At 40.0% G+C, this 12,890-nt stretch overlaps 1 protein-coding gene across 9 annotated transcripts in view; it reads left to right on the forward strand.

Moving 5' to 3' along the window:
* CDK14 (cyclin dependent kinase 14) overlaps window positions 1-12,890 on the forward strand; it is a 716,216-nt gene that overhangs the window by 296,426 nt on the left and 406,900 nt on the right. For all 9 annotated transcript variants that reach the window (XM_070046334.1, XM_070046337.1, XM_070046335.1 and 6 more), the window contains one exon: window positions 5,562-5,656. In XM_070046334.1, coding sequence (XP_069902435.1) covers window positions 5,562-5,656 — 95 coding nt within the window. The remainder of the gene's footprint in view (window positions 1-5,561; window positions 5,657-12,890) is intronic.

Raw genomic sequence — 12,890 nt, forward strand, 5'->3', positions numbered from 1 at the left:
AGTGTATAGGAATGCCAGAGATTTCTGTGCATTAATTTTGTATCCTGCAACTTTACCAAATTCAGTGATTAGCTCTAGTAGTTTTCTGGTAGCATCTTTAGGATTCTCTATGTATAGTATCATGTCATCTGCAAACAGTGACAGCTTTACGTCTTCTTTTCCGATTTGGATTCCTTTTATTTCCTTTTCTTCTCTGATTGCTGTGGCTAAAACTTCCAAAACTATATTGAATAAGAGTGGTGAGAGTGGGCAACCTTGTCTTGTCCCTGATCTTAGTGGAAATGCTTTCAGTTTTCCACCATTGAGGATGATGTTGGCTGTGGGTTTGTCATATATGGCCTTTATTATGTTGAGGAAAGTTCCCTCTCTGCCTACTCTCTGCAGGGTTTTTATCATACATGGGTGTTGAATTTTGTCAAAAGCTTTCTCTGCATCTATTGAGATGATCATATGGTTTTTCTCCTTCCATTTGTTAATATGGTGTATCACATTGATTGATTTGCGTATATTGAAGAATCCTTGCATTCCTGGAATAAACCCCACTTGATCATGGTGTATGATCCTTTTAATGTGCTGTTGGATTCTGTTTGCTAGTATTTTGTTGAGGATTTTTGCATCTATGTTCATTGGTGATATTGGCCTGTAGTTTTCTTTCTTTGTGACATCCTTGTCTGGTTTTGATATCAAGGTGATGGTGACCTCGTAGAATGAATTTGGGAGTGTTCCTCCCTCTGCTATATTTTGGAGGAGTTTGAGAAGGATAGGTGTTAGCTCTTCTCTAAATGTTTGATAGAATTCGCCTGTGAAGCCATCTGGTCCTGGGCTTTTGTTTGTTGGAAGATTTTTAATCACAGTTTCAATTTCAGTGCTTGTGATTGGTCTGTTCATATTTTCTATTTCTTCCTGATTCAGTTTTGGCAGGTTGTGCATTTCTAAGAATTTGTCCACTTCTTCCAGGTTGTCCATTTTATTGGCATAGAGTTGCTTGTAGTAATCTCTCATGATCTTTTGTATTTCTGCAGTGTCAGTTGTTACTTCTCCTTTTTCATTTCTAATTCTATTGATTTGAGTCTTTTCCCTTTTTTTCTTGATGAGTCTGGCCAGTGGTTTATCTATTTTGTTTATCTTCTCAAAGAACCAGCTTTTAGTTTTATTGATCTTTGCTATCGTTTCCTTCATTTCTTTTTCATTTATTTCTGATCTGATTTTTATGATTTCTTTCCTCCTGCTAACTTTGCGGGGTTTTTTGTTCTTCTTTCTCTAATTGCTTTAGGTGCAAGGTTAGGTTGTTTATTCGAGATGTTTCCTGTTTCTTAAGGTGGGCTTGTATTGCTATAAACTTCCCTCTTAGAACTGTTTTTGTTGCATCCCATAGGTTTGGGGTTGTCATGTCTCCATTGTCATTTGTTTCTAGGTATTTTTTAATTTCCTCTTTGATTTCTTCAGTGATCACTTCGTTATTACGTAGTGTATTGTTTAGCCTCCATGTGTTTGTATTTTGTACAGATCTTTTTCTGTAATTGATATGTAGTCTCATAGCGTTGTGGTCGGAAAAGATAGTTGATACAATTTCAATTTTCTTAAATTTACCAAGGCTTGATTTGTGACCCAAGATATGATCTATCCTGGAGAATGTTCCATGAGCACTTGAGAAAAATGTGTATTCTGTTGTTTTTGGATGGAGTGTCCTATAAATATCAATTAAATCCATCTTGTTTAATGTAGCATTTAAAGCTTGTGTTTCCTTATTTATTTTCATTTTGGATGATCTGTCCATTGGTGAAAGTGGGGTGTTAAAGTCCCCTACTATGAATGTGTTACTGTCGATTTCCCCTTTTATGGCTGTTAGTATTTGCCTTATGTATTGAGGTGCTCCTATGTTGGGTGCATAAATATTTACAATTGTTATATCTTCTTCTTGGATCGATCCCTTGATCGTTATGTAGTGTCCTTTTTTGTCTCTTGTAATAGTCTTTATTTTAAAGTCTGTTTTTGTCTGATATGAGAATTGCTACTCTAGCTTTCTTTTGATTTCCATTTGCATGGAATATCTTTTTCCATCCCCTTACCTTCAGTTAGTATGTGTCTCTAGGTCTGAAGTGGGTCTCTTGTAGACAGCATATATATGGGTCTTGTTTTTGTATCCATTCAGCCAGTCTGTGTCTTTTGGTGGGAGCATTTAGTCCATTTACATTTAAGGTAATTATCAATATGTATGTTCCTTTTCCCATTTTCTTAATTGTTTTGGGTTCGTTATTGTAGGTCTTTTCCTTCTCTTGTGTTTCTTGCCTAGAGAAGTTCCTTTAGCAGTTGTTGTAAAGGTGGTTTGGTGGTGCTGAACTGTCTCAGCTTTTGCTTGTCTGTAAAGGTTTTAATTTCTCCATCAAATCTGAATGAGATCCTTGCTGTGTAGAGTAATCTTGGTTGCAGGTTTTTCTCCTTCATTAATTTAAATATGTCCTGCCACTCCCTTCTGGCTTGCAGAGTTTCTGCTGAAAGATCAGCTGTTAACCTTATGGGGATTCCCTTGTGTGTTATTTGTTGTTTTTCCCTTGCTGCTTTTAATATGCTTTCTTTGTATTTAATTTTTGACAGTTTGATTAATATGTGTCTTGGCGTATTTCTCCTTGGATTTATCCTGTATGGGACTCTCTGTGCTTCCTGGACTTGATTAACTATTTCCTTTCCCATATTAGGGAAGTTTTCAACGATAATCTCTTCAAATATTTTCTCAGTCCCTTTCTTTTTCTCTTCTTCTTCTGGAACCCCTATAATTCGAATGTTGGTGCGTTTGATGTTGTCCCAGAGGTCTCTGAGACTGTCCTCAGTTCTTTTCATTCTTTTTTCTTTATTCTGCTCTGCAGTAATTATTTCCACTATTTTATCTTCCAGGTCACTTATCCGTTCTTCTGCCTCAGTTATTCTGCTATTGATCCCACCTAGAGTATTTTTCATTTCATTTATTGTGTTGTTCATTATTGTTTGTTTCATCCTTAGTTCTTCTAGGTCCTTGTTAAATGTTTCTTGCATTTTGTCTATTCTATTTCCAAGATTTTGGATCATCTTTACTATCATTATTTTGAATTCTTTTTCAGGTAGACTGCCTATTTCCTCTTCATTTGTTAGGTCTGGTGGGTTTTTATCTTGCTCCTTCATCTGCGGTGTGTTTTTCTGTCTTCCCATTTTGCTTATCTTACTGTGTTTGAGGTCTCCTTTTTGCAGGCTGCAGGTTCCTAGTTCCCTTTGTTTTTGGTGTCTGTCCCTAGTGGCTAAGGTTGGTTCAGTGGGTTGTGTAGGCTTCCTGGTGGAGGGGACTAGTGCCTGTGTTCTGGTGGATGAGGCTGGATCTTGTCTTTCTGGTGGGCAGGTCCACATCTGGTGGTGTGTTTTGGGGTGTCTGTGGACTTATTATGATTTTAGGCAGCCTCTCTGCTAATGGGTGGGGTTCTGTTCCTGTTTTGCTAGTTGTTTGACCTAGGTGTCCAGCACTGTAGCTTGCTGGTCGTTGAGTGAAGCTGGGTTCTGGCGTTGAGATGGAGATGTCTGGCAGATTTTTGCCGTTTGATATTATGTGGAACTGGGAGGTCTCTTGTGGAACAGTGCCCTGAAGTTGGCTCTCTCAGGTCAGAGGCACAGCACTGACTCCTGGCTTCAGCACCAAGAGCCTTTCATCCACATGGCTCAGAATAAAAGGGAGAAAAAGTAGAGAGAAAGAATTAGTAGAAGTAGGAAGAAAGAAAGAAAGAAAGAAGGAAGGAAGGAAGGAAGAAAGAAGAAGGAAAGAAAGAGGAGGGAGGGAGGGAGGACGGTGGGAGGAAGGAAGGAAGGAAGGAAAAAAGAAATAAAGAAGGAAGATAAAGTAAAATAAAGTAAAGTAAAATATAATAGAGTTATTAAATTAAAAAATAATTATTAAGAGAAAAATTAAAAAAAATGGACGGATAGAATCTTGGGACAAATGGTTGAAGCAAAGCTATACAGACGAAATCTCACACAGAAGCATGCACATAGACACTGACAGAGGAAAAGGGGAAAAAAGCATAAATCTTGCTCTCAAAGTTCCCCTCCTCAATTTTGGATGATTTGTTGTCTAAAGGAGGGAAGGAAGGAAAGAAAGAAAGAAGGAAGATAAAGTAAAATAAAGTTATTAAAATTAATTATTAAGGAAAAAAAACGGACGGGTAGAACCCTAGGACAAATGGTGGAAGCAAAGCTATACAGACAAAATTTCACACAGAAGCATACATATACACACTCAGAAAAATAGGAAAAGGGGAAAAAATAATAAATCTTGCTTTCGTAGTCCACCTCAATTTGGGATGATTCGTTGTCTATTCAGGTATTCCACAGATGCAGGGCACATTAAGTTGATTGTGGAGCTTTAATCCGCTGCACCTGAGGCTGCTGGGAGAGATTTCCCTTTCTCTTCTTTGTTTGCACAGCTCGCAGGGGCTCATCTTTGGATTGGGCCCCGCCTCTGCGTTCAGGTCGCTGGAGGGCGTCTGTTCTTCGCTCAGACAGGACAGGGTTAAGGGAGCCGCTGATTAGGAGGCTCTGGCTCACTCAGGCTGGCGGAGGGAGGGGCACGGAGTGCGGGGCGGGCCTGCGCGTCAGAGGCCGGCGTGACGTTGCACCAACCTGAGGCGCGCCGTGCGTTCTCCCGGGGAAGTTGTCCCTGCATCCCAGGAACCTGGCAGCGGCGGGCTGCACACGCTCCCTGGAAGGGGGGTGTGGATAGTGACCTGTGCTCGCACAGAGTCCCCTTGCTGGCGGCAGCAGCAGCCTTAATGTCTCTCACCCGTCTCTGGGGTCCGCGCTTTCAGCCGCGGCTCGCGCCTGTCTCTGGAGTTCCTTTAAGCAGCGCTCTCAATCCTGTCTCCTCGCGCACCAGGAAACAAAGAAGGAAGAAAAAGTCTTTTGCCTCTTCCGCGGCTCCAGACCTTTTCCCGGACTCCCTCCGGGCTAGCCGTGGTGCACTAACCCCTTCAGGCTGTGTTCACGCCGCCAACCCCAGTCCTCTCCCTGCGCTCTGAACAAAGCTGGAGCCTCAGCTCGCAGCCCCGCCCGCCCGAGCGGGTGAGCAGACAAGCCTCTCGGGCTGGTGAGTGCAGGTCGGCACTGATCCTCTGTGAGGGAATCTCTCCACTTTTCTCTCCGCACCCCTGTTGCTGTGCTCTCCTCCGCCGCTTCGAAGCTTTCCCCCTCCGCCACCTGCAGTCTCCGCCCGCGAAGGGGCTTCCTAGTGTGTGGAAACTTTTCGTCCTTCACTGCTCCCTCCCACTGGTGCAGGTCCCATCCCTATTCTTTTGTCTCTGTTCTTTCTTTTGCCCTACCCAGGTACGTGGGGAGTTTTTTGCCTTTTGGGAGGTCTGAGGTCTTCTGCCAGCGTTCAGTAGGTGTTCTGTACGAGTTGTTCCACGTGTAGGTGTATTTCTGGTGTATCTGTGAGGAGGAAGGTGATCTCCGAGTCTTACTCTTCCGCCATCTTCCCCTCGTTCCCCCTATTCATTGTTAATTAGTCTGATACAATCTATTTTGTTTACCCTCTGCTTCATTTTTAGCCAACAAGTCCCAAATTTGGAAAAGCTGACTCATATGAAAAACTGGAAAAACTAGGAGAAGGATCTTATGCTACAGTATACAAAGGAAAAAGCAAGTAAGTTCATTAATTTTTGAATATTTCACATGTAAAATATACCTGTTCTCTTACTAGTAACAGTATGTTTAAATAATTTTTATTTAATACACAATAGATTTTCCTCCCTCAGGTTTTTTGTTGTTATCGTTGTTGTCATTGTTTTAACGATTGTAAAAGAATTGTAAAAGAATTGCTTTTCTCCGTGAGCAAACAGTTTTGCAGACCTGTCCAATTTATCTTTTCTGTCCTTCCTCTCTTCCAACTTTGTTTTCTCTTTCTCTCATTGGAACCCTCAAATGAGAATTCATTTCCAGGTGAATGATGTGATTAATTTCTCATGGAGGTTTAGCATTTGCTTAAGAATAAGAGTACTGATTTGACAAAGCCAAATGTATTGATTATTCCTGACATCTTTTTAACTTGAGCTTTTACTCCATCTTTCAGAAGTCACTTAATTAAACAAACTGCAAACTCTTTCTTTCTTCCTGTGTCCTTTGGCGTCATGCTGCATATATTTCCACACAGAGAAACAACTCTTCCCCCCTTTGTCCTCTTCCCCCACATTCTCTCAGGGTCAGGGCACAGATTTGGGTTCTTAAAAAGCTTGCCCCTCTATGTTTCTGATAGGCCTCCTCCCTCTCCCATATTGAATAAGAGCACAGATTTGGTGGCATGTAGCTTGTAGAAACTTTTAATACTCTTCCTGAAATAACTACAGGATACAGAAGCCTCATTTTACCTTAATAAAAGTACCAAGCAGTGTTGAAAAAATTTTTTCTAAACTATCCTTGTTATTGTCTCCCTTTTAAGTCATTGTGTAAGATAGGAAATTCTAACTAATTACTCAGCAGTAATTGAATTACTAACTAAGCTAAGTAATTAAAGAGATAGAGAAGACAATTCTCTGAAGGATCATTCTAAACACATAATTGGAAATTTTGACTATGTGCTTATTTAGGTACTCTTTGGCTTTTCTGGAATGTAGTCTTATACCTTTGTTCATAGTTTTCAAGTTAAGATGAAGGAATATTCCTGATAAAGGAAGATATGTAAGTAAGGAAATTCAGAAATGCTGTAGATCAAAATTGAGTTTTAATTTTGACTCTTAGACATTTGCCCAAAAAAAGCCTTTAAAAAATTTGAATAGAAGAAAAATATGATGGGGAAGGAAAAAAAAATCCAGAGGGCTGTTAATGACTTCACTGTGTCTCTTAAGCATTATGGAATGTCATGGTAATGGCATAAATGGTTGAGTTAATTTCAATAGTGGTTGTGTCCCAAGTTTTTGTATTTTTTCCTAAGGAAAAATAGTACTCTACTGTGTAAAAATTACTTGAACCTTTCATGTTAATAAGGTGAAGATAACTACACTGGATTAAGCAATTATTTTGTGTAAAATATGGTGTATTCATTGTCTCATTTATTCTTCACAACACTCTATAAGAAAGGTCCCATTTTTATATTACTATAATCTCTGCTGGACCAGACATCTTGGTGCTTAGAGAAATTTAGTCACTTGTCCAAGTCAGTACAGGTTATTAGTGACAGAACTTGTCTTGGCTCATGTCTTTATGGTTTGAGGTCATCTTTTCCTAACCATTTTACATACTGCTTCCACAGGATAAGGCCTTCTTGGAAAGACTTGGTCCTTGTTGAGTATTCCAGGTGGTTCTCCCAGATGCTCTGATTTGTTTTAATGGTGGATCAAACAGAAGCAAACATACTATTTCATTATAAGGAAACAAACCAGTCATTTTGAAGTGCCTTCCCACCAGAGATATGCTCAGCTAATTTCCAAATGCAAGATAATAACTATTAAATGTTTAACTTTAAGATTTATGACAAAATCTTGAAAGATAGTTGAAACATTCTCCATTTATTATGCCCAAATAAAAGAAAGACTGCAATCTTTGAGAAGGATAGTTCTGGACAGTTAATACTTTTCACTCCATCAGGTCTCAATGTATCTTGTCAGCATTTCTCAAGCAGTTTAAAGCTTGCTGGTCACATGTACTATTTAATTTCCTCCAGCTGGAGATGAAAGCCATTGACCACTCACCTGCTTTAGGAGATGGCAGGCTGCTTGTGCTTATTTGCTTTATGGTGGCAAGGTCAGGCCAAAGAACAACAGTTACGTGCCATCTAGCAACATTAAGAGAGCTGAATTTGGTGTGTCTCCTAAAGCACTATGTAATTTAAAGAGTCAACTGAATGTTAGGATCCCTGTTCCAGTACGCCTCACCACTTTCCCATAGCTGTCTGCATCCCTGCCTCCATCTTTAAACGTTATATTTAGCATCTACCCCAAGAGCAGCTATCGTTATCTTGCAACAAAGCTGCATGGCATTTGTAGAGATACCCATGATACTCAGTTGGTGAGCATTTTATATATATGTGTATTGAATTACAGGTGTCAAGTTTGGATTTTGCAATAAACCTCATTGTATTCGTTTGCTAGGACTGCTAAAACAAATACCATAGAGTGGGTGGCTAAAACAACAGAAATTTATCATCTCTTAGTTCTGGAGGCTAGATCTAAGATCAAGGTATTGGCAGAGTTGGTTTCTTTCTGAGGGTTGGTCCTGTAAGGGAGAATCTGTTCCATGCCTCTCTCCTAGCTTCTGCAGTGTGCTGGCAATCTTTGGCATTCCTGGCTCGTAGATGCATCACCCTGATGTCTGCCTTTATGGTCACATGGTGTTCTCTCTCTTGGTGTGTTTGTCTCCACATCCAAATTTCCCCTTTTTATAAGACTACTAGTCATTTTGGATTAGGGCCCACTGTAATGACCTCACTTTAGCTTGATTACTTCTATAAAGACCCTATTTCCAAATAAGGTCACATTCTGAGGTTTTAGGGGTTAGAACTTCAACATTTCTTTTTTGGAGGATACAGTTCAATCTATAACACTCATTAATTTCAAACCTCACTAATTTGGCATTGTGTTCATGATAATATTCTTCTTCATCTCCATTTATGATATATGTAAGTCGTCTTTTATTTCATGGTTCAAATATATGAGCAAAGGCTATCCCCCCATCAAAAGATTTGTGTAATTGTTGACTTTGATACAGTTGCTGTCAGCCATTGTTTAGAAACCTGAGAAGAAGTACAAAGACTTTTTATTACTCTTGAATTCTCTTGAGTTTCTTATTCCTGTAGGGATACATAGGTTGGGGAGAAGTTGACTGAGATTCCTGTACTGTGTAGCCCTCTTGGTAATGAGCTTGCCTCTGAAGAATGTGGCTGGTTAACTGCAACCATTTCAACATACAACACTCACAAATAAGTTTTCCTATTTAAAAAAAAAAAGCTTTGAACTTCCCACGGTTTTATATTTGAGTAGAGATTTGTTTTGTTTTGTTTTGAAACCAGTGTTCTCCAGCTTCTTAATACTTTCTTTGTGCATGTGTGTGTTTCTGTCTGGGGAAGGGAGGCAGTTTATCATCACTCTTGCTACTAATCTTTATCCTAGTTTGATTTCCTGGTTATGTTCTCTCTTCTAAATCCCTGTAGCATTTAATTTAGGATTTTAAAAAATCATGCAGTGTATAATATGCTACATTTTAAAACATGTGGCATTTAAAAATGTCTTTAGTTCAGCCCCTTGAAATCATCTGTTTCCCAAGGACATTTGTATCAATACATTAAGAGACTGGTTAACAGTTTTTTAGCTTATTTAATTAATGACGAGTGTTTGTTATGTTGTTTTTATGCCCCTTCTATGCTGTAGGTGAAAAAGAGGGAATTTAGATACAGATTCTGCCCTCAGGAAACTTAACAGTCTGGACGGGAGACGGTCCATAGATGTAAAGAACTCTGTATGAGTTAGAACGTAGTGTATTCTATATAAGATAGAATGCAGTAAGAAAGGCCCAGGTAAAATGCTGTGGGGTTTCAAAAGGAAGGAAGAGAGGATGAGGTTGAATAAAGTATTTTAAATGTGTGCTCTCCAGTGGTGACTGAATTCACAGCCTCATGTGCTTTTAAATCAAGCCTCCCTCATCCCTGTGTATATTTGTAGGACTCCTTGGGAGAGTTCCCTTTTGGGACTTGGTCCTCTAACCACATATAATGAAATTTTCACCAGACTCTTCACAACATCTGTTAAAGCCTGAGGGCCTTAAAGTAAAATTAATTATTTATTTGAATTATTGTGCAAATTTTGATAAAAGCGAAAGTGTTATGTTTGAGTGTTCAAGTGGGATTGGCATTAGACAGTATAATTTGGACAGGTTGGTGGGTTGTTTATATGTGAGCACCCACGGATGCCTGGCTGTTGTAGGTAAGAGCTATGAGCACCAGCCATCTCAACTCCCAAACTTGGAGTATGGTGGGACCTGTGTGTTCCTCAGCGTGCTGGGATCTGCAGTTGGAGTGCACCCGAGTTCCCCCCAACCCCATGCCTGAACCCCCAGTTCTCCCGGGTTCCACACCCTTCCCCGAGTGGTGAGAATCTATAAACCTTTACTCTTGCCTGGGACAGAATCTTTTCCTTCCTACTGTAAAGGATTGTGAGGCTGTAGCTGCTTGCTTTTGCCTTTCTCATGCTTCTAGTGTCATTTACAGAAAGAAAAAGTTTGCTCTTTGTTCCGTCTCTGGAATTAGAGTATTGGACTTACTCAGACTAAGTCGTCCCACAGATGATCCTGATTTCTGGTCATTTTTTCCTGCTTATCTTCAGTTTCTGTTGAGGTGAAGATGCCAAAACCTTACTCCTGTGGGAGCCTGCTAAACAGAGGAGCCGGCCCAAACTGGTCTGTGCCAGCTGTAAATTGTTATCTCAGGTCCATAAGAACAATGGAGGAATTTGGTCACTTTATGTAACACGAGATTTATGTGATTGAAAATGCCAGTCTTCTTTTAGCATTTCATTCTGCCAGTGTGTGCTGAATCATTGAACTTGAATTCAACGACCTCATAAATTGAGAGACTAGGCCAAACCAAGACTGAAATACACTAAATACATTTCAAAGAGCTCTTCAAAGCCGCCTGAGAAATAGGAGGAAGAAATACTGCTAATTAAAACAAGCAGCAGCAAGAAGAAAGGCAGCAGCAGTCACCCACCTTTTCAGAATCTGTGAGATTAAAGAGGTGGCTCTTACTGCTGGCCCTGAAGGTCAGCTCCACTGAAACACTATCAGGAGGAGTTTGAAGAATTCTGAAAGTCAGAAATCCCCAGATGGAAAACACTGGACTCCTGGTTCACTGAAGTTTCAATCTTAAGTGTTGACACCTGGACTGTCATGCCGACTTCCAGCATCCTGAGAGGTTATCTACCCAGAAACAGGAACTCTGTACAAAAGAGAGGCAAATCTGATTACATTTTACGGGCTCTGCTACACTCTCTGTTTCTCATTAGGTCTGCTCTGATTTCTTTTAGACTTTGGGTCCATAGGCTTATTATCACAGCTCACTTCAAAGATCAAGCCTGTAACCACACTATTAGTCACAGGATATGAAAATGGCATCATACTATGATAATACAATCAGTGTTAACTTTGTAATTTAATGCATAAAATATGGCATTACAGTGTGCAAGAGAAACTGGATTTTTAAAAAAAACCTAATGAAATGAATGGACTTTGTGTCATGTGATTTTCAGATCTGGTGCTCCTTGTGTACAGATGAAAGTAGAGTTCTTATCCTTACCTACTCCAAGGAGGATAATAGCCCACCCACCAACATCTGCTAATTTTATTTTCAAAAACCTTAAAGGCTATTCAAATTGCAGATTCAGCCCTGACTTCCTTTTCAGGAAGAATGTAAGGCATTAGGAGCTGGTTCATGGGTACAGCTGGTTCCATTTAGCTTGCAGCAGATAAACAAACAATACCTAATCTTTTTGACAAAAGTGACAATGAGTATATTGTTTAAGCAAGAACCATGATTTCAGTTATTAGACCAAACTGTACAGGGATAACTTTTCTGTTAGACAGTGTTTTAATGTTGGCCTCTGTTAGCCATTTTTATTATCAGGGTCTTTGATCATTTGATTGGGAGACCCTCAAAACAATCAGTGATATTTCCTGTCTTCAGAGTTGTAGTCCAGCTGGTGAAAATGGAGGCATTCCTTGGATAGTGGAGGAATATTTTGAAAGAGTTAGTGTAGAAATTTCCAATTATCATAATGTCAGGGCTCCTAGAATCTCTCTCCCACTTAAACCACTTAGTTCAGTTTAAGTGGTTTTTGAGGAGGACTAGAGGAAGGACATGACAATAAGATTGGTTTCAGTTTAAAGCAAACCCACATTCCTGAGTTGTTCATTGTTACTATCATCCTTTTATTTTAAACCAGGATACATTTGCTGATATCTGGAGACATTTTTGGTTTCATAACTCAGGGAGCGGTAGTGGTGTTACTGGCATCTAGAGGCCAGGAATGTTGTGAAACATCATACAAATGAACAGGACAGTCTCCTGCAACAAAGAATTGTTTGGTCCAAAGTGTCAATAGTGCCAAAGTTGAGAAGCCCTGGTCTAAACAAGCAATGCAGAGAGGCATTGCGCATGTAAAAGAGCTCTTTCCGTCGGAGACATTTACTGAGCCCATAGTGTGTTCTGTGTACTGGGCCAGGCAATGGATATGTAATGGTGGGCAAAACTGAGTTTCTCTTTCCATGGAACCTGTCATCTAGTGGGGAAGGCAAAGATTACTCGAGTCAGCAGATACATCTGTAATTTTAAATTGCAAAGAGGAAAAGAGAGCTATGAAAAATAAGTAAGATAGAGAGCAGTGGGTTATATATGTTTATGTGAGGGAGAGAGGTGGGCAATGAGTATATCTTAGTTGGATGGACAGTGGAAGCCTTGCTGATGAGGGGACATTTACACTTAGATCTGAAGGAGGAGATGTGACCAACCAGGTAAAGAGCACGGATAAGAGTGTTTCAGGCCAGACCCCTAAGAAGAGCTTGGTATGTTCTACAGACTTGGAGAGCCCCATGTGACTGGGAGTTCAGGGGAGATCGGTATGAACTGAGTTTTGAAAAGTTGGCAAGGCCTTGAGGACCGTCTTAGGAATGTTCTGCTTACATATTACTGCAAGATGAACCGCCCCAAAGCTTAGAGAGTTAAAAAAGCTACTATCATTTATTTTGTTCATGAACCTACTCTTGGGAAAGGGCCGGACAGGAAAAGCTTGTTTTTGCTCCATGTGGTATCATTTTGCACAGCTGGACTGGGATATGAGGGATCCATATATGATTCACTAAAAAGATATAAAATGGAATCACATAAAATGCTCAATCAG

Source organism: Globicephala melas, chromosome 9 (genome assembly GCF_963455315.2).
Source record: "Globicephala melas chromosome 9, mGloMel1.2, whole genome shotgun sequence".
NCBI classification, from domain to species: Eukaryota; Metazoa; Chordata; class Mammalia; order Artiodactyla; family Delphinidae; genus Globicephala; species Globicephala melas.